General features: G+C 38.4%; 1 protein-coding gene across 6 annotated transcripts in view; it reads right to left on the bottom strand.

Annotated features, from left to right (window-relative positions):
* Nucleotides 1-21,542, bottom strand: part of ATE1 (arginyltransferase 1) — a 149,554-nt gene that overhangs the window by 71,878 nt on the left and 56,134 nt on the right. For 5 of the 6 annotated variants that reach the window (XM_054034715.1, XM_054034714.1, XM_054034718.1 and 2 more), the window contains exons 9-10: nt 10,831-11,012; nt 4,432-4,531 (exon numbers count right to left, since the gene is read on the bottom strand). In XM_054034715.1, the coding sequence (XP_053890690.1) occupies nt 4,432-4,531; nt 10,831-11,012 (282 nt within the window). The remainder of the gene's footprint in view (nt 1-4,431; nt 4,532-10,830; nt 11,013-21,542) is intronic. The other variant, XM_054034719.1, reaches the window with a different exon arrangement.

Genomic DNA, 21,542 nt, shown 5'->3' with positions numbered 1-21,542 from the left:
TTTTTGAACTTTCCAGCGGACTACTTTTTCCAACATAAAAACCATCACATTTAACAGAGTAAGTCTGAAAAGTTTTACCAGAAGATCATGAGGTTGCATAAAAAAGTTTTAGTTCCACCCTAAAATAAATGGAATAATATCACTGCTTAATGTTTATTCACTGTATTTTTTCCACACACTAACATATTGGTTAATTGGCTTACAGAAATCCTTAAATTTGTGCTTTATGGGGGTTTTATTTCACCAATTAATAAATATTAACCCATTATGGAAGCAAATCTGGAAAGTGATGGGAATATAAAAAACTCATATGACAGGGTTTTTGAACATTCCTGTTCCCCACTTCCAGTTTAACAATAATTTAATTGGTGCTATAACTACTGTTTTAAGACACATTTACAGTCAAATGGGAGATCTGAGAGGTGGTGGTGTCAAACATTACTCCTTTTTAATAACTACTGTAGCTACATGCTTGATTCCCAGGGCTGAAAAATTATCCTTTAGTCATTCAACCCTTTGCCTAGAAGTCAGAATAGTTAAGTGTTGTTATAGTGCCATGGGACTTACGGTCAGAGGATTCTATTTCCCTATGTTCTAGCCTCTGATCTTCAACCAGGATTACACACTATTTATCACTGTGTGCCAAGAGTCATATGAGCATTTGTGGAAACAGCATCTCGTGAATGAAAAGGGCCAACATTTACTATTAAAGATGTAATGTATTCATTGTCCGTACAGACTTGCTAAAAACGTTATTGGGGTTAAGCCCGGGCTATACTTAAAGAAGGGTTGCCCAAACCAAGATACTCTTGCATAAGGATTTACATTAACTATAAAAATATATTACACAAAAAGATATACAATATATAGGCCTCTAATTTTAATTGAGCAAAATTCACTTCAGATGCCCAATTACCATGATGATGAGTATAAAAACTACAGATGGGGTAACCTCCCATCTGCTCTCTATATAGCACACAATGCAATCCAGCACTTACTTACAAAGGACAAAGGAAGCCATTATTATATCGTGACTACACAATTCTGTTCTAAAATGGTTAAGTTGGAATATTACTTGCTCTCAACAACAGAAACAATGTCCAAAAGGGATATGGTCAGTGATCAGCATTCCATAAAAGTGCCAAGTCAGAATAGGGTTCTGGTGTTTACAAATGTGAGTTTACATTCTTTGCTTTGAGCCACATTTTTTATTAAAGGTTTTAAAATGCTCACCTGGGCAGTAGGCACTTTGCACAATAGGGTCTCTTTTTAATCTGAACACAACCAATTAAGGCCCCAATCCTGGATTGCGACTCATGAAAGCAGACTGCTGCATGCACGCAGTGCCCAGTTATTTCAACAGCAGTCTGCCCTCATGGATCATAACACAGGATCAAGGACTTCAATTTTACATCCACATGAAGTGCATCACTAAATCATAATAAAATAATCACTCTGATACATCCCAGGTCATCAGCCACCCCTTCCCCAAACACCGAAGGAAAACTGTAGTCTTAGCAAACCATTTAGGAGATCAAAAGATTGGAACTCTGGCAGATGAGATGATTCAGGGAGAGTCTGAATTCCAAAACTGAAGTGTCTTCATTGAAAATGCTCTGCTAGCAGCACCTCTCTTTAAAACCAAGGGGGGGATCCCAGCTCAGAAGACTTCATATATCAACTGCAGCAGCACAGCACAGCAAGAAGGGAGGTCACCCATGAAACCCTATCCCAACCCTTTTTTACTTTATTGGTTAAAAGCAATAACATCTTCAACTCCAGCTGAAGTTGGCAGCAAGTTGTTTTTTATATTATATATTTTCCCTTTTAAAGTCACTATTTAATAGGTGAATAGCCACATGGTGAACTATGTTCAGTTTCTAAACTGTCTCAAAATGTATAACCCTGCAGAGCAGATTATAGGATGACTGGTTCTCTCTGCACCTCCTTGCCCCCATCTTCTCTCATTTGATTGTGCTCACCATGACATCAGCTGAACAGCTTCTAGTCACATCTCTTCATATTTTTCCAGACTGGCATCATTGGAGGAAGGGAGTTATTAAAACCGGGATTAAGCAAAGTATTCAATTTAACACCAATATGTCAAATTAGAAATTTCTTGTGTAATTATTTAATCCCTAAAACCACCACCAGTCATATATAAAACCACTCCTCACTTTATAGGGCAGGTTTCAATGCTTTGTTTTAAGATTTGTTTCCAGAGTATTACTCTTAGTAATGAGGGGGGTATTACAGAATTAATATCAAATTGGTTTGCAATGACATCATATGTGGTGAGTGTTAAATAGAAAAAACGGCAACCTTTTCCATAAATCTTCACTCTCCCTCCTCTCCTGCTATTGCACATGTTCTGTGTATGTATAGTTTTTGGGGTTTTTTGTTTTTTTGACATCTTTCTGGTATTGCAAATGCAGAATTTCAAATTGGGACATTTAAAGTTGAGATATATAGGTTTAAATAAGGACCAAGTACCCTCTAGCAACCCCATTGATGTCTAAAGAGTCGCTCAGGTGTAACTGAGGACAGAATTTGGTTCCAAGTAACTAGAAAGGGCATAGAATATCAAATCAGCCCTACTTCCATGGTAGGAATTTAACAAGAAACAGCGTGCAAGCTGGAACCATCTACAAAAGCTCAAATTTTCACTGGAGTCAGTTTTAACTAACAACAAACAGTAGAATTTACCTCACTAGAACTCAGGCTATATTGTGGTTAGTAATGTAACTGTAAAAAGGCTGTGGAGGTCATACATTTGCACCATTTAGTCTTTACAGTCTGATAGCTTGTTGGTTACTTCAGTACGTTGGCTGGTATGTGAGCTTTCTTCAAACCTGGGATGCAAAGTTCACCTTGTTCAGTAAAGTTACCGCCAGTGGCTGACAGGTGATTCTTAATAATGATATCCTAAAGAGTTGAGACATAGTGTTTGTCTTATCAGTTATAAATAGGTGTCTCTCTTCTTATTCAGATACTTTATTAAGTTGAATACATTCCTCTACAAATGTTGCATTGCAGAATAGATTACAGATGTTAAACTCTGGTGCCTTAATGGTCAGGAGTCATCCCAAAAGTCTAATGTACACCAAAAATCATGGCAAGTAATTAAAACCCATAGTTTCAGCTACTGATGTGATATTCTAAGGAGACATGAAGACAGAGGTGGCATATTGCTATTCACTGACTTGGCTACATCAAATTTAACTGTTTCTTTGCTTTGGCTGGTGAATGCAGATGATAAACTGACGCTGGCAAAGGAAAAAGGGATGATCACTTTTTTATACAAAAACAGGCTTGTTTTGTCTGCTAGGGAGAAATGAGTAATCGTGGACACATGCTGAACATGTGTCACAGCAAAACTGAGATGGCTCTTGCTTCATTTTCAATTAGACAGCTTAGAAAGCTCACAAGCTTTTTTAGACATTAGAGTGCCCTCGTATCAGAAACTGAAATCTCAGGTCTATTCGCATCCTTTCTACCAATTAGTGTTCAAAATAAATGCACCTCTGACTGCGTTCAAACTTTATATTCATTATTTTTCAACAGATATCTATTAAGAAGTGGCAATGAGCCTTTTACCTTCAGCCTTATTCCTTTAAGCTGCTAGAAAAAGATGTTTCAGCCAGCAAAAGAAATGTATTAATACGACACATTTATTTTGCTGTTTCATTGTTCTGTAGACTTTTTGGGACACACACAACAAAATTGAGATCAACAATTTAGTAGGAGTCAAAAAAGAACTTACATTCATAGAGATAATGAGAGCACCAAAAATAGAAGGGACAAAAACCCTCATGCTTCAGGACATAAGCTAATCTAAACTAACATGGGTTAAGAAGAAACTTCTTATGGATTGGTTATTCCAAACGCTCTATTATGGGATTCTTGCACCTTTTTCTGAGCAATCTGCTTCTGGACACTATCTGAGAAACAATACTCAACTAGGCGCCCACTGGTTTGTTCCAGTACAGCACTTCCTCTGTCCCTATTACAAAAAATGAAATGGGAGAAACTCAAGCATACCCAAGACCCATGCAGGTATGTTGTTGTTGCCCAACATTTCCACATTCAGTCACGTGATTTTTTAAAAAAAGACAAGAGTACACTGCATGACATATTGCAAATCTGAGATAGCAGTATGTCATATGATTGGTTACCTGGGTATCTGACATCCTTGAAAAACTTCTTCTAGTGAAAAATGTTAAGCCAAATTTTAATAAATACCACACAAAAATAAATTTGCAAAAAAAATTAACTCTTAATCCACGTTAAAAAGTAGCCAACATTCGACTGTAACCCTGCAAAATCCATGTTAAAATCCAGTATGAGAATTATAAAATAGTACGATGATCACAGTCAGACATTTCAAACAGCATGAAATATGCTAATATAGTAATAAAAACACTCTTTTACCTTATATCTCATTTTAGGACATGAATGAATGTAGAAACCCATATAGTAATAGCACAGCTCAGAAGCTTTTTCATGGAGTTGCCTAGTAAAAGCAATTTCCCTGTGAAAGTGAAGAAAACGGAATAAATTTGAATGCAAGTCTTCATAGATATATGTACTCTTTTTATAAAAGAAATACATTACAGTTCCCTAACTCTTGGCTTAAGTAAAGGGCAAAACTCTAGTCAAGTAAAGAATGAAAATTGTAAACTCAAAAGCAGTTTTATTTCAAAACCACAAAAACTCAAAACACCATTTCAAGCAAAAGAGCCTCATTTTTGGCCTACCAATGCGCTGATCTGAAATTCAAATAGCAAGAGGTTAAAGGCACCCATTTAACAGGTTTCTTGTTAATATTCATGCTCATTGGAGTTCTATAGAAATCTGGCCCAGTCATTGTATAGAGACAGGCTAAAACAGGACAGGCAAACATCACAGCATTTTTAAAATCAACAAGTTTCAAGAAGAAGCTTCTTGTTTATTCTATTGTGTACGTTCTAGCGATTTATATGCAAATATCTCCATCTTCATGCAGCGAAAGCTATTTTTCACATATATAGTGCCTGTTTATATGACTTCCTCATGTAAACTAGGAGAGAAAAGCATCACAATACTTCACAATAAGTTTCTCTTTTTATTACACTGGCACTGGGCATTGCTGCTATACTAAAGATGTTGTCAATGTTTCCATTATAATGCTCTTTTTTAAAACTTTTGTAACTTGGAAGTTTAAATATGCATCTGACTGAAACTTGGATGGACGCTCACCACTCTGTGTCTAATGGATCTGTGTGTCCATGTGTATTTGAAGAGGAAAGGGGATAAGCAACATTTGGTTTTAATTTAGAATCACAGAATTTTCAGGGTTGGAAGGGACCTCAGGAGGTCATCCAGTCCAACCCCCGGCTCAAAGCAGGACCAATCCCCAGACAGATTTTTTTCCCCAGATCCCTAAATGGCCTCCCCTCAAGGATTGATCTCTCAACCCTAGGTTTAGCAGGCCAATGCTCAAACCACTGAGCTATCCCTCCCCCCAATTACTAATGGGGATATTGCGAGATATTGAGATCCTAATATGTTTAACTTTTTTAAAATTACATGATGCTTACATGTAATGGAAACTAAGTGCTTCAAGTGTTTTATTAAATGGACTCTATACCTATGCATATATTCAATTCAAATAGAAAACCGTTGGACATGGTTTCAAAGGGCTGGTCCTTTCACATGAGACAAGGAGCAGTGTACCTGTCATAGGCTCCGCTAAGGAGAATGAGCTAACCCAGTACCACCCATGACTAGTTAATTATCTAAGTGGCTGGGTGGCCTTATAAATTAGCAACACTTGGGCCTTATAAAATGGCTGAGTAGAGTCTGGCACTTGGAACCACAGAGAGCAAGTAGGCTCTCATGTAAGGTCCTGAGCCGGCCCCTTGAAGGGAAAGCGTAATTCCAGAGGGAACGGCTTGGGGGCAAGCACTATAACTCAGAGCAGAAAAAGACAAGGGCAATCCAGACAGGGACTGGGAAAAGGGCCCAGAAAGGGACTGAAGAGAAGCCACAAAGGGCAGAAGAACCTTCTTGTTTGTTGGCACTCTTTAGTTTCTTGTTTTGTGACTTGGTTGGAGAATTAAGACACTTCTCTAGAACTGACTAGAACATAAAGAGCCAAGACGACCCACCGTGAGGTGAGAAACCGAGGTAGGGAGTGACTACAGTGCAACACAAGGCCAGCAGGGGGTGATACAGGACAGCCACTCTCCAAGACAGAAATCAATTTCTGCGCATGTTTAAAATCCAGCCAAATAAAGGGGCATTTAAGAAATTAATATGAATACTATAGGCAAAATAAAACCTTTTAAAAGTTATTACAATGTGACTTAAGCAATGTTAATATTTCCATTCAGACTACTTTGGGCCCACTAAACAACTGCTAAGAACTGTGCAGTCCATCTACAGTACATGTAAAAGGGATAATGGAGCCCTTTAACTACCTTTTACAAAACATCAATGTATGACCTTTTAAAAAATATACACACTTAGTAAAAGTACAATATACTTGTGAGCTATATACCCCTACTGTGTACACATTAAATAAACTAACGTAAAACTTTTAATTCATATTTCAATGCTACATAAAATAGTTCAACTAGAACTTGAAATATATTTGTTCTGTCAAAAAATTTAGATTACTGTGAAGTGTTAATTTTCATGACAGTAGGTAGTATTCAGAAGAGGGTGAATTTCATTCTGGGAATAGGAATAATGCAATTCTCAGTGTATTTTTGATCAGTTTATATCATGTAGTGAAAATCATTAATGCGGATATCTTACTAGTAATTTCCGACTCCTCTCCTTGTTCTTTGCTTGTGTTTCTACATTCGTCAACTTCAAATCTCTTCCTTTCTACACACTCAGCAACATAAATTCTCAACAGCATATAGTGGAAGTGACAAAACTAATGTAGTTCCAATCTCCTCAGAGTAAAATTGGTAACAGGCTTTATAATATCATGTTCCTTTGCGATTTCCTAAATTCTCTCTAACCGTGTATGTGTGTGTGTGTGTGTGTGTGTGTGTGTGTGTGCGGGCACGCGTAAGAAGAGTAACACTATGTTGGCCCCTTCTAATACTGTTGGGAATTCAGCTTTACTGCCTCAAATGCCGCACGATTTATAAACTGGCCTCTTAGCTTGTTGCGCCATGAAAGTGTGTTGTGCTTACATAAAGTTTAGAATTTATTATGTAGGAAATTTAAATCATTCCAAACATTCACCTGCACAGTCTAGGTCAATCTATTGTTAAACAAAGCAATGTGATACATACAAAAATACATAAAAACAGTCTTTACATACAGCACTCTTTCATGTGTTCAGCAACTTTGAAAAAGTCAGGCACCATTTATTTAGGTGCCTAACTTTATGCAACATAATTTGGGCTGATGAAGAATTCAATGAGTCTAGTAATGGCCTCTGCTTAAATAATGTTGACGGTTTGGGAAAGTTCTTTACATAAAACTTATAACTTCTGGGTTGACGTTTATAAAATTACTGTATCACTGAATGCATCAGAGTATACTGTAGCAGCCATTTGCTAACTGGGTGTGTGTCATGTACCACCCAGACTAGGTCAGGGGAGGTGTGACAGGAACAATTATAAGCTGTTAAACTAAATGCGATGGTCTTCCATTCAGATGGAGGCACCCTAAAAGAATGAGATGGGGTGGTTTTGATCAGTTTTGAGATCAGTTTTGGTCCTGGTTGAGCTTGAATTGACAGCTGCACATTTACAAGCAGATAACATAAAAATCTGAGATTTTAGTTTAAGTAGATGGAGACAATTGCCAGCAAAAATATGATAGTTAAAGCCATATTTTGTTTTGAATTAGATCACTTATAGAGATAAGGTGTTGAGAATGGAGCCCCATCTGACCTCCACTGAAAGTTGGAGTGGGGATTTGTAACATGGTGCCTTATCCCATGGGCAGGAGAGCCAGGGGCTAAGCCAACCCTAATTACAGGATGAGCCCCACCTAAGAGGAATTGGATGATTCCTATATGAAAGAAGCCAGGCTTCAGTAGTGATAAAGAGGGGGAAGGAGGTTCCTATAAAAGCAGGAAGCTCAGAGCAAGACATGGAAGTGAAAGGGGCGAAGACGAGGAAAATGCCACTGTACCTGTAAAGAGTACAAAGAGCAAGAAGGCTCTTGCAGGGCCCTGAGTCAGTTGGGGAAAAGATCTCCAGGCAGGGAGGTAAGCCTGGGAGAAATTCTGATCAAACAAGGAAGATGCTGAATGTTTTAGGTTAAGATGTTTTGGGGGATTTTTAATTTGGATAACTGTGACCCCAGAAGGGGTGGATCAAAGACTGTGACCTAGCCAGAGGGCTGAGTCATTGGATGAGTTACCAGCAAGCAGAGAAACTGCCACACCGGAGTGATCGTTGATGTGGGGGGAGGAGGGGAGGGAGCTAGCTCAACAAGGAGCTATGGTGCCACATTTGGCCAAGAGGGGGCACTCAGTGGTAAGCAGACTCAGTTAATAGATGATTACATTTCAAGCTGGCAGTGTTCAATTAAATATATGAACATAATCTACCGGTAAAAGGTTTTCACCCTATTCCTACTAGATGTACACACTTGCCTAACTTTAAGTAGTCCTTAAATTCTTAAGGGAACTGAATGACTCATGCTTAAAGTAAAGCACATATTTAAGGCTACAAGATGGGGGCCTTGGTGTTCAGTACCACAATTAACTACATTAAATAAATTGAAGTAATCAATAAAAGTGACATTGGTCTCATTTAAATCAGCATTTTGTCTGGTCTCCTCTCCTTAATGGTATATCTCAATGAAGTATGTTGTAAGAAAAGTTAATAACTAATATACTTTAAAATATTGAACTGCTATTTTAATTCAATTAATACTTAAAGAGAATTATACTAACCAGCTAACCAGAAAGCACTGATCTTTAAAGAAAATTTAGCATTCATTTGGTAGCCCAGACATTTTCTTCAATTTCACAGACTTCGGATTATTGAGGTATCATATATTTGTAGTCAGGGCTTTTCTTTAACCAATTTTAGGTAATTATGTATTAATCATAAAAGCCAATGTTCTGGATAGATGCTCTTCCTTTCTTAAATTTTGATAGAGAAAATAAAAAAACTAAACAAAATTCATGGTATGTATCTAACATTCTATAATTTTCATTTCACAACAGTAATAGCTTTCTTGCTGAAATTTTTTTTTAATTAAATGTCCACAATAAAGTGGATATATTTTTCCTTGAGTACAGATTCTGTCATCCTTATTCATGTGCAGCAGGTCCTTAACTCATTAATTAGCCCCACTGAAGACAGTAAACACCAGAGCTGAGTGAATAACTGACTTTTCAGTTCTCTGGCTCTTCCAGAAGATAATGGAACAATATAATTTTGATTCAGATTAAACAAAACCAAAAATTGAAAACATTTCAGCAAATTGAAAAAATCCATTCCATGTCAGACAAAACATATTTCACTCTCTCCAAAACATTTTGTTTCAAGCATTTTTAAAGGGATAGATTAACAAAATAGGAGGAGGAGATGGTGGTAGTCATTATGAATTGCCACTAGGAACAACGATGAATAGCCATTGGGCCAGAGGGACACAATAACTTTAGCGCCTGGTAGTTAGGGCACTCACATAGGATGTGGGAGACCCAAGTTCAAGTCCCAGCTCCATTGACTATTTAAAGCTATTTATAAACTGCTTCAACAGGACAGCTTGAAACACCCACACCAGAGTATCCCATGGCCCAGTGGCTAGGCCACTCTCTTGCAGTGTGGGAGAAAAGTTCTGATACCTTCTCCACATCAGGCAGAGTGAGGAACTGAACTGGGGTCTCCCACACCCCACTTGCGTGGCCTAACCACTAGGCTAAAAGTTATAAGGAGAGCACCATCACCCCACTTCCTCCTCCTCACTCATCTCTTCTTGTTTTGTGGACAGTATCTCAGTCCTGACAAAAATTTGTTTGTCCTAAACTATTTGTTGAATTTGTATCAAATTTTTGAGTTTTGTTCAGCTGAAAAATGCATTTTTTGGCAAACAGTTTATTTGCTGAAAAAAATTCAGAGATATAGTAAACACTGAAATCAATGGGACTTCCTGAGGAGTGAAAGACTACTTTCACATGAGTAAGAGCAGGTCTGCACTTAAAGAACATAAGTGAAGATGCTCTTACACCAATGAGAGAGCTTCCCCCATTAGCATAGTTAATCTACCACCGTGAGAGGCTGTAGTTATGTCAACAGGAGAAGCTCTCCCACCGACATAGTGCAGTCTACACAGGGGGTTAGGTTGGCATAATTATGTTGCTCAGGGGTGTGAATTTTGCGCACCCTTGAGCAATGTAGTTATACCAATAAAAGTCTGTAGTGTAGACCTGGCCTAAGAATGGCAGAATCTAGTCTATTGTGATATAAAGCTTGATTAATAAAAAAATAAAACCCTTCATTTAAAAACTCCATTTCCTAATCCAAATAAAAATATGAAGCAAATTAAAAAAAAAAAACACACTTTAATTTCAATATTGTCTTCCCTCTTCTAAATTTAATTCTATATTTTCCATCTACATGGAAATTTTATAGCTGCTTGAATACTAGTAGACAATATTGAGAATGTTCAGAACTTAAGCTAAATTTCGAGTAACTATATACAGCGATTTTCCCCCTAAAAGCTTCTCCCTCATCGAAATTAAACAAGAAACTCTTGCTTAGTATCTCCACTATAAGATTTGGTTTGAAATACAATACACAAGCTCAAATTTAAGAGCAAATATCAATTATTACTAACTGAAGATCAAAAATGTTCTCCTCTTACCTTAATGCAGAGTAGACTCCCAAAGATAGGAAAGTATAGTCAGGATCATAGTACAGATACACAGAGGACACACAGTATGGAAGAATATCAATTACACCCACAGCAATTATCTTCCCATCTAGCCAATACTGCTGGTGAAAAGAACCATAACCACAATCGGGACCACTGGGAGGATTCTCTGCCTAAGGGAAACAAAAAAAGGGGATAATTAGTGATTAAACAAGTTTTCTGTATAAACAACACTGAAAAAAAGATAGAGAGCAACACACACTATGAGATCTTATTCCACACTACAAGGGAGGGACACACAATTTGAAGACCCTGCACTTCCATACTACATATGTTCTCTATCACTATTAAACAATAATGCAGTGTGAAGTCTCCATGAATACCTAAAATCTTGAAGTATCAAAATCAAATAAGATGGACAATCAATTCCAGTTTTGAAAAACATGCATTTCACAGAGTTAGCTTTATAGCTTGCAGGATGGTGTCAATGAATGGTTCTCCCTATAGTCATGATCATTAGTCTAAACTTTGTGTACCAAATATCTCCTGAGAATTCAAAATTATCTGTTATTTTTCCAGATGGTTATATGTGCAATTTAAAGCAGGGTTGCAAACGATGCTTTTCCCTGATATGCCCATGAGTCTTTTCCTACTTCTACCTATATAAGGGACATGCCACCAAAGGTGTGTATCATTTAATATAGGTATTAAATATTTAAATGGTATTTATAAATGCTTTATATTTCCTTCCACTCATTAATATCCTCTTGTTGATCTGTTAAGAATTTATTTTCTAAAAATTGTATGCAAGATCAGGGTGCTGAAGAACCAAATTTAAGCTTTGTAGTCTTGTATCGTGTATAACAGAAGACTGCAGATAATTCTTGTTGGACTAAGCACTTAGAACTGTAAGCAATGTTTTTAGTTTATTAGCAATGGGGAGCAAGAAATAAAGCAGGAACAGTCTGTTTTGACTCTTTTCCCTTCAAAGAAAGAAAGTGTGCAATCTTATCTTAACACCATGCATTGTTAAATAAAACAAATAGCTATGAAGGATCTGAATACATGTAATGATTCTTGTGCAATATATAAAGGATCTAACCTTAATTATTAAAGCCACCTTCTAGATTTAATAGGTCCTATAGGGATCAAAGAATGTGTCAGAAAAAGCTATGATATAGGAACACATCCTTGAATTAATGATGTTATGTTAGTTTTGCAGAGTTGCTGGAAAGAGATTAGATTTACCCCTCCGTATCTGCTTTATGATTATTGGAACAAACCCATTTTTGTTTAACAAGAACCTCACCTGTAATCTTGTTGTTCAGATGGGGGGGAAAAACCAACATAGTTCTCTTCTGATCAGTTGCTGGTATAGATTACCAATTTCAATGATACAAACTGACTCAAGGCTTCAATAGTGTAATCATGTAGCATAGCACATAGTGCTATATTCATATGAACAATTCTGTCTAAATGTGTAGGTTTGAGGTTTTTTTATTATTATTCTTAAAACTAATTTGGGGACTTATTTTCTGCTTCTTCCATTTTGGAAAAGTCAAAAATATTCAGAAGGAGGACTCTGAGGAGCTCCTCTCAAGGCTTGTCTACAGTGCCCCGTTGTTCGGACCACATGGGAATAAACAGCAGTGTGCACCAAAGGGCTGTTCTGTAACTCCCCTGTGCGGACACTGAGCGCAGAACTAAAAGGTATCTTGTTTTCATTAATACAGTTAGAGCAGTGGTTCTCAAACTTTTGTACTGGTGACCCCTTTCACTGCAAGCCTCTGAGTGCGACCTCCCCCCCCCTTATAAATTAAAAAAATGTTTTTATATATTTAACACCATTAAAAAAGCTAGATGCAAAGCAGGGCTTGGGTGGAGGCTGACAGCTCGCAACCCCCCATGTAATAACCTCAGGACCCCCTGAGGGGTCCCGACCCCGAGTTTGAGAACCCCTGAGTTAGAGGCAGTGTAGCCATAGTCTCAGATTCCCACATGTTGTCAAACACATATACATTTCCCCTAGAGGAAGGCAGGTCCAACCCTGACTCATGCATCTATTTACCAAAGAGTGTTGCTAAGTAGGTTGTTAAATACATACATGAATTTGTATACAAATACATGAATACAAATTGCACAATATGGTTTACTATTACTATGACAACCTTAATTATTACTTCGTACTCTCTGCCTTTTGGGTTTAAATATGTAACCTTGGTGTTACACTATGTATGTTACTAACAAGTTGTGTATACCTTACAGTCAATAAGACTGCTACACGGTTCCGATATACTATTTACATTTTAAAATGCTCTCTGTATGTTACCAAGGGTTTCCATTGTAAAATTATTTTCAAGGAAAAGTGCCAGGTTCAGTGAAGCACAAAGTTTGAAGATGAGTATTCTGCTTTGTAGGGTTCAAAAAACAGGAAAACAATCTTGGCTATGTGCTCTCATACATAATATTAGAGTACAATACTTAAACTCTAGTAACACTTTTTGCTTTACTACAAATTGTCAGGATTTCGGAGGATATAATTTATGGTTTTATGACAAGAATGTTTTGAATATGGTCCCAGATCAACCCAGAACTAACTGCAATGCAGGATAAGATTTTGTTCATGCCTCTTCATTTAATATATTACTTTCAGAATATGGTTATTGGAAGAAAGGTGTGAGGAGAGGGGAAGAACACAATATAGACCAATCCTGTCCCATGCTCATAACAAAATTGATCAACAAGACAATTCTGTAACTTCTGAAGAGGCTAAGCAGTCCACGTTGTGCTGTTGCTACAGTTAAAATCACTATCCTTTAAAACCATGAACACTGAAATACCTTGAGACGGTATTTAACTAAGCGATGGGAGAGTGGGTGTAGATTCTACAACAGTATTACCGTAAAATATGGACGCTATTCTTATTCTTAAAAAAAAAAAGACAGTGCAAGAGGACAAAGACATACCTCAATATCAGAAAGGTAACAACATATAGAAAACATTCAATGTTGATGGTTCCACGATTGCTCCACACCTACCAAATGATACAGAATTGCACATTTCTTCTATGCTAAAGGAGAGACCAAGATCTCATGTCCAGAGATATACAGCAGTATTAGAAAAACTCCACATCCCACACTGCCAAATACAAGTTGGGGGCTTGTCTACACAAACATTTAATTCATGAAAAGTTGGGGTGAGCATCTACCCCACAATAGCCTGCTGTGTACTAACTGTCCATGGGAACCCTGCTGATGTAAAAAGACAACTCAACATCCTTTAAACCCAGTACGAATGGTCTCACTTTCACTCCCTTCCACCCACATCTCCCAAAAATTCAATTTTTAAATCTGATTTTAAAATGGAGACTGTGTATAACTTAAAGAGCTCACATACCCCTTTTTATGCACTTCTTGCATCCTTTGGAAAGACACTCAATCTCTGATGGAAGGAATATGATTCTTTTTTAAATGAAAGAACATAATTTAGCAGCCAAAAACAAAGTACATATAGGTCAGCACATGATTGTTTCTAGAACCATCCTATCACATATCTGAAGATAATTGAAGATTATGCTTAAACAACTCTTGTACAAACGCAATATAGGATACTATCTGCTTACTCTAACTTCATTTAATTTTAAATGAAGCTTCTTAAACATTTTGAAAAGCTTGTTTACTTTCATACAACAGTAGTTTAGTTATATTATAGATATAGAGAGACCTTCTAAAAAACGTTAAAATGTATTACCGGCACGCAAAACCTTAAACTAAAGTGAATATATATATATATATATATATATATATATATATATATATATATATATATATATATATATATATATATATTACACACACACACACACACACACAGTTTTCCTTTCATAGAATCATAGAGTTGGAAGGGACCTCAGGAGATCATCTAGTCCAACTCCTGCTCAAAGCAGGACCAATCCCCAGACAAATTTTTACCACAGGTCCCTAAATGGCTCCCTCAAGGATTGAACTCACAACCCTGGGTTTAGCAGGCCACTGCTCAAACTACTGAGCTATTCCTCCTCCCCCCTTGTGCAATATTTGGACATTCCAAGTTTTCAGAAAAATGAAATGTATTTTTACATAGAGGAAGTACTAGTTTGTGAAGTCAGGAATCCTGACTTCTATTCCAAGTACCAAAAGTGATTCGTTATGTGCCTTTGGCCAGAGAAATTCCCTTTCTCGGTTTTTCTATGTTTAAAATTGGTACAATACTGTTCTCAGACAGGTATTGAGAGGCTTAATGTTTACAGTAATTTAGAGTATTCAGAGTAACTAGTGGAGAATCTCAAACTGTAAAGTATTTGTTGCAGAAGAATCTTCAGAGCTTATCTTTTTTCTCAGCTCAATAGGGAGAGGGCAGGTCAGGGTGGTTGGCTGTAGGGATATAATTTATTGTTGTTGTGGGTTCGTACAGGCAGTCCAGTATGCAGATTAGGTAAGTATCTAAGCCAGAGACTGGTTCTTCAAACTAAGAAGAAAATCATTTTCTAATTTAAAATGTAGTGCACAACTAACTTTGACATGCCATTTTCTTTAACATCTAGTTCCCTTTAATCCGGAATTCCACAATGTTCAACTTAATTATCCATCTTGTCATGTTTTTCACTGGACAAGTAGTTCTTCAGAAAGAACTGCTTTTCACTCAATAAATCTGATATTACCTTCTATTGCCAACTGTTTTACATTACAACAACAGAAGGTGGGTTTAAGTGAAGAATTTTTATACCATAGCCTAGACTGAATAGACCAGGGGTCAGCAACCTATGGCACAAAGACGGCACGCAAGCCGATTTTTAATGGCACGCTGCTGCCTGCCAGAGTCCCACTCAGCCCACTGCCGAACCCCGGCAGTGGGCTGAGTGGGACCCTGGCAGGCAGCAGCGTACCATTAAAAATCCTGCCCGACCCAGCCCACTCTTCTCCGCCCCCCGCCTACTGCTCTCCCTGGCGGGGTCAGGGGGCAGAAGCAAGCTTGGTCCTGCCGGGTGCTGCCGCCGGCAGCCAAGCTTCTCTCTCCCCTGCCTCTTCCCCCAACGTGCTGCATGGAGCCCCTGCTCCTCTCCTTCCCTGCCGCCGATGGCCCTTGCGAGGGAGAGGAGAAGAGCAGCCCCAGCGCCCTCGCTGCTCAGACCGGTAAGGAGGCGGAGAAGAGGCAGGGTACGAGTGGGGCGTATCCCTCCAGCCCCCTGCCGTGAGCCAGGCAGGGGGCTGGGAGCCCTCTGCCCTGACCCCTGCACCCCCCTTGCACCTCAGCATCCCCCTCCACAACCCCATCCCTGATTCCTGCACCCTCCACACCTACCCAGCCCCCCTACACCACCCGCCCCGACTCCTGCACTCCCCACATATCCAGCCCCCCCACATCCCATGCCCTGACTCTTGCACCCCCACATCTCCACCCCCCACCCCGAGCACCAGGTTGGCAGTGGTCTGAGCGGGGCCGGCAGCTGAGACCCCAGTTGGCAAGGAACCAGCAGCCAGAACCCCAGACCGGCAGCCAGAACCCCAGACCGGCAGCGGGCTGAGTGGGGCCAGCAGCCGGGACCCTGGCTGGCAGGAGCCAGCGGACAGAACCCCAGACTGGCAGTGGGCTGAGCCGCTCGGCCCGCTGCTGGTCTGGGGTGCCGGCCCCGCTCAGCCCGCCGCTGGTCTGGAGTCCCGGCCCCCGGCACCACTCAGCCCGCTGCCAGCCTAGGTGAACGGAACCCCAGACTGGCAGCAGACTAAGCAGGCCGGCATCTTAAGATCAGCATTTTAATTTAATTTTAAATGAAGCTTCTTAAACATTTTGAAAACCTTGTTTACTTTACATACAACAGTAGTTTAGTTATATTATAGATAGACAGAGAGAGACCTTCTAAAAAACATTAAATATATTACCAGCATGCAAAACCTTAAATTAAAGTGAATAAATGAAGACTCGGTACACCACTTCTGAAAGGTTGCCGACCCCTGGAATAGACAATGGGCAGTCCAACGTATTCTGATCGGTACCACATGTCAAAAATTAGTAACATGAGCAAAAATAATTTCAACTGACTTGTTTGAACAATTCAGTCACTTTTACCAAACAAGTAACTCCAATGATAAAGACCAGGCAAGTCGTGTTTACAATATGACCATTTATAAAAAGGCACAAGAGAAAGTATTTGGCTATAGTCATTACAAACTAAATGCATTGAACCAGAGCTAAGATTGGAGTACACAAGCAAGATTAAAATCTTATTTAGGAAAGCTGCATGCCCTACATCTATATTTTCAAAATATTCCTCCATTTTCCCACAAAAAAAAATTATATGAAATAACCTTGTCAATATTAAACCTCTACATGGGACAATTTCAAGATTTTAAGGCCTAAAACTCAGATGTTTCTCCTTGCACAGATTTCACCAATTGCTTTTGCAACCAATAACTGCAGTGTGGTGTTACTAACACTAAATATGGAACTGACAGCTTGTGCATCAATAGAAAATGTGGACCTGAAACTATAGTGCATATACACAGACTTTTTTGTATGCAGATCTTATATCAGTTATGTTTTTTCTTATATACACTATTTGTTCATGCAGCAGCTACTCAGACAAAAAACCTTGATTTTTGTATATCAAGAATCATTTAAAGTAAATAAATTCAGAATTTGAAAACCTTAACCATGTCAGAGTTATTTCTATATTAGATCTAATGATTAATTTCTTCATTAGGGATTATTTTCACATATATGTTCCAAGAGAAAGCAACACTACTTTAAGCACCAGCTCCTCATGTGGACCAGAGCTCTTAGCACTTTCTGCAAGCAGTCAGGGGTCAGTTTAGCCATTATTTCAAGTTAAAACAAAAGTGAAACTACTCTAATTTGTGCCTGCTGTTATGTTCCACTACTCCAGCATTGTTGGAGCATCATGCTCTTGCCCTTTGCGTGCACTCAGAATGCACATCACCCTAGCAACAGATGTTGCTCAGGCACTCAGCAAGAAGACATGGACTGAAATATTGCTCTTCATATATTGAGTGTAAGTTTTTCTATTTTTGTCTCATTCCACCAAGAGAGGTGCAATAGAGGTGCACTTCTATTTGAAGAGTCACATCCCAGTACCTTAAATTTAGCAGAAAATGCTGTATTATGCTTTTGCATTACACAGCTTCAGAAACAAGTACTTGTGTTTCTTGTAAATTAAACTGCTTCTAAATTTCTTCACAAGTTAAAAAGTCAATCTCTGTGAAGCAGTAAAGTTGGAAGGGTAAGCTTTTATCCACATGCAAAAAAAGTCTAAACTTAAATATCTGAAGTTAAAAACTGTCCAACCCTATTTGTTGAACTTTCAAAAAAAAGTATATAGAATGACAAGCAATATAGAGCATATAGAATGACGTTTCAGCTACCGTGCAGTTTTTTTGTGAAGTAAAGGAATGCCTGTGTGTGCATAGATGGTAGCGAGTAGAGGGAGAAAAGGCCCTATAACTTCATCTCAACCACAACGAATCAATGAACCTCCGCAAAAGAAGCACAGGTGTCAGGTACAGTATTTACTATTTCTACCTTAAGTATTCCCACTATTAATTCCCACCAATTCAATTATTGTAAAATATTCTGAACAAATTATATTTTACAATGAATGTATTACAGGCATGGCAATAATTCCAGGCAAAGTGTTATTTGTTATATTAAACAAAACCTCACTGAATAAAGTTTTACTTTACACATTTTCTCCTTTCATGCAAAGTAATCTTTTGTACCATACTATTCCCCACACTCCCCAATATCTTAGTGAATACTCAACTCCATTGAACTTGAGGTCTTACTTGTATTAAGTTCCATCTAGTGGCTTTTGAGGTATAACAGATCTAGAATACAAAGTCAATGTGAAATATTGATCTGTTCCTCAGGAAATGGGTGCATAGCACCTTGCACTATTAAAGTGTCCTTCTGGGACAATGTTTGGCACTCGCTATGTTAAGCGCACCATAATTGACATCAGGTGATTAAGACATACCATACAAGGCTCACCTCATCTACCAGAAACACTGCACCCCTAACTCTTATTCCACAAAAACCCTGAGTTATTCTGATTACTACAACAAGTGCCATGGCTTCTAAGATTAATGAGTCAAGAAATCCAAGGTCAAAAGCACACTGTGGAAACAGCCTAACATTAGAAATAGTATTCCCTTAGTAACGCAGTTGAAAATATTTATGCCTTCGGGTTTTAAAACGAGGGTGTCTAAAGACAGCATGGTCCAAGTGAAAAAATGGGAATTTTAAAAGCTAACTTTTTTTCTCATTTAATAAACTACATTAAAAAGAAAAACACTTGGGGGGGGGGGGAGCTAAACCTCAAGCTGAGAGAGAGAGAATCACAACACAACCGGGTATGCTGTGATTAAGGGCTATAGAATATTATTAAAGTTATCAGGCTCTCACAAGTCTGAGGCAAATGACCTTGGATGCTACCTTTTCTTCAAACAAGATCTAACATTTGGGTTATTTTTATTATGGTATTTTAAAGGCGATGGGTTTGATTCAACCCTAGGTTAGCAGAACATGGTACAAATTGTTGGGTGGCCTGGCTCCAGGCCATCTGGTACAGCAGGAGCTGCTGGTATCTTGTACCATCCCAAGCCTTCGGACACCCACCCCCTCTCACAGGGTACTGTACCTTGAGTTAACAGACACTGACTCACAGAAAGCAGCATAGTTTATAACTGAACAACTCATGTCCCACCGCTGATCATTCATTAACCCGTGTTAATATATCCTTATTTTATTATCTAGTGCAATACATTTGACAGTTTTGTTTGCTGTTTTTTAGCACAGGAAATAATGAGAAAGAAAAAAGATAACAAAATTCAGTTATTTAGTTTGAATAGAATAGTTGAATATATTTTTGAAAATGTATCACATTTTAATTTAAAAAACAGGCAGGGAAAAGGGTAAAACAGTCCCAGGAAGTTTTTTGTATCAGCTAAACATACGAAGAGAGGTAGAGTGATAGAAATAAGAATGTCCTAATAGAATATGCTCTGCAGCAAATCTCTAAGTTTGAACAACTTTAACATTCACAGGGAGAACAACTAAATAATTTAAATCCCCAAACACAACAGTGTGGGATATCTGAATATATCACACCATACTCCCAGTCAACAAGTTGAAGTTTTATACAAAAATAAACTAAATTAGTCCCCTCCCCGGAAGGTTGAGGCTACCAGGTCACAAATGCTAATATTAGGTATCAATATGAAAAAAAAAAATCAATGATTCATTTGTGTGAGAATGAAAGATTTGCTGATATGGGTGCAATCAAAAATGCATCTCCTTTGACATCATAATCAAAAAGGCTGACAGAGTTGTGCCTGAGGCTGTGGATGACGTTGTGTTCTGCACGGTTGAGGTTATGGGGCAAGTGATGCTGCTTTTCCACAATTTCAGCCCGTGCACTTCGGCGGAAGCACTCTATATAGAAGTCCAATCTGTTGTTTCAACCTTCAGGAGGAGTCCACACAGAATCCTTCTTTTTGTAGTGTTGGTAGGAAGGTTTCTGTGGATTAGCATGCTGTTCAGAGGTGTGTTGGAAACATTCCTTGAGTCAGAGATGTCAAAAGTAGGATTCCAGGTCACCACAGAACTGTATCATGTTTGTGGGGGTGGAGGGGCAGAAAGAGAGGCCCCAAGACAGGACAGACTCTTCAGCTGGGCTAAGAATATAGCTGGATAAATTAACAATATTGTTAAGGCCACTACTGTTGTGGTCCCTTGTGGCATGTAGTAGTTTAGATAATTTAGTGTACTTTTTCCTTTGTAGAGAAGCAAAATGTGTGTTGTAAATGGCTTGTCTAGTTTTTGTAAAGTCCAGCAACGAGGAAGTTTGTGCTAGACTTTACAAAAACTAGACAAGCCATTTACCAATGTCTCCATCTGTATGTGGGGGGAAAGGTGAAGGATAAGATCTTAAAAGGAAAAAACTCACAACCAATGTCTCCTCAGCTGTAGTCACTTAGCACTAAAACTGGTTAAACGAAGAGTTAAAGATGATGGCCACTACACAGCAATGCATCTAAAGACTGGGGAGAGAAGAGGATGGACAAAAACGTGATGAGCTGAATAAGGAGGGTGAAAAGTTTTTGTATTGATTGGTCTTGGCCTTGTGACCAGTGAAGACAGGAAGAACGAGGATACAGACTAACACAACTACCCCTCTGATAGAAGACAGGAAGAAACTGCACAGAAAACTGACATTAAAAAAAAAATCAGTTATTTTTATCACAAATTGTAAGTAAGGGCTAAAAGGATACAATATAGAATTACCTTATATACCAATCCCATTAATCTTAGTTTTTCTAAAACATCAGAAATGTATTGACTATCAGATGTTTTCTGAACAGCATGAATATAAAAGGTCAGATATAAAAGTTAGAATTTGTGTTGGAGCACAAACTTTTTCTTAGTTCTGTTATTCTAAAATATAAACCACGTATTTTAAGCATTTCATAATAAATCAACCCTTAAATTTAACTTCTTAAATAGTAACCCATGACTTTTTTGGGGTGGAGGATGGGGATTAAAGAAGTAGCATGTTTAAATATTTTTAGAAGGGGCGGTCAAGGGAAGAAAATAGTTGTCCAGACAGAAAACCAGTGGTCACAAGCACATTCATTCCTCACCCTGAAGGT

The sequence above is a fragment of the Malaclemys terrapin genome, chromosome 7, assembly GCF_027887155.1.
Source record: "Malaclemys terrapin pileata isolate rMalTer1 chromosome 7, rMalTer1.hap1, whole genome shotgun sequence".
Classification (NCBI taxonomy): Eukaryota; Metazoa; Chordata; order Testudines; family Emydidae; genus Malaclemys; species Malaclemys terrapin.
The sequence above is the reverse complement of the archived record's forward strand: the minus strand, read 5'-3'. Positions and strand labels throughout refer to the sequence as shown.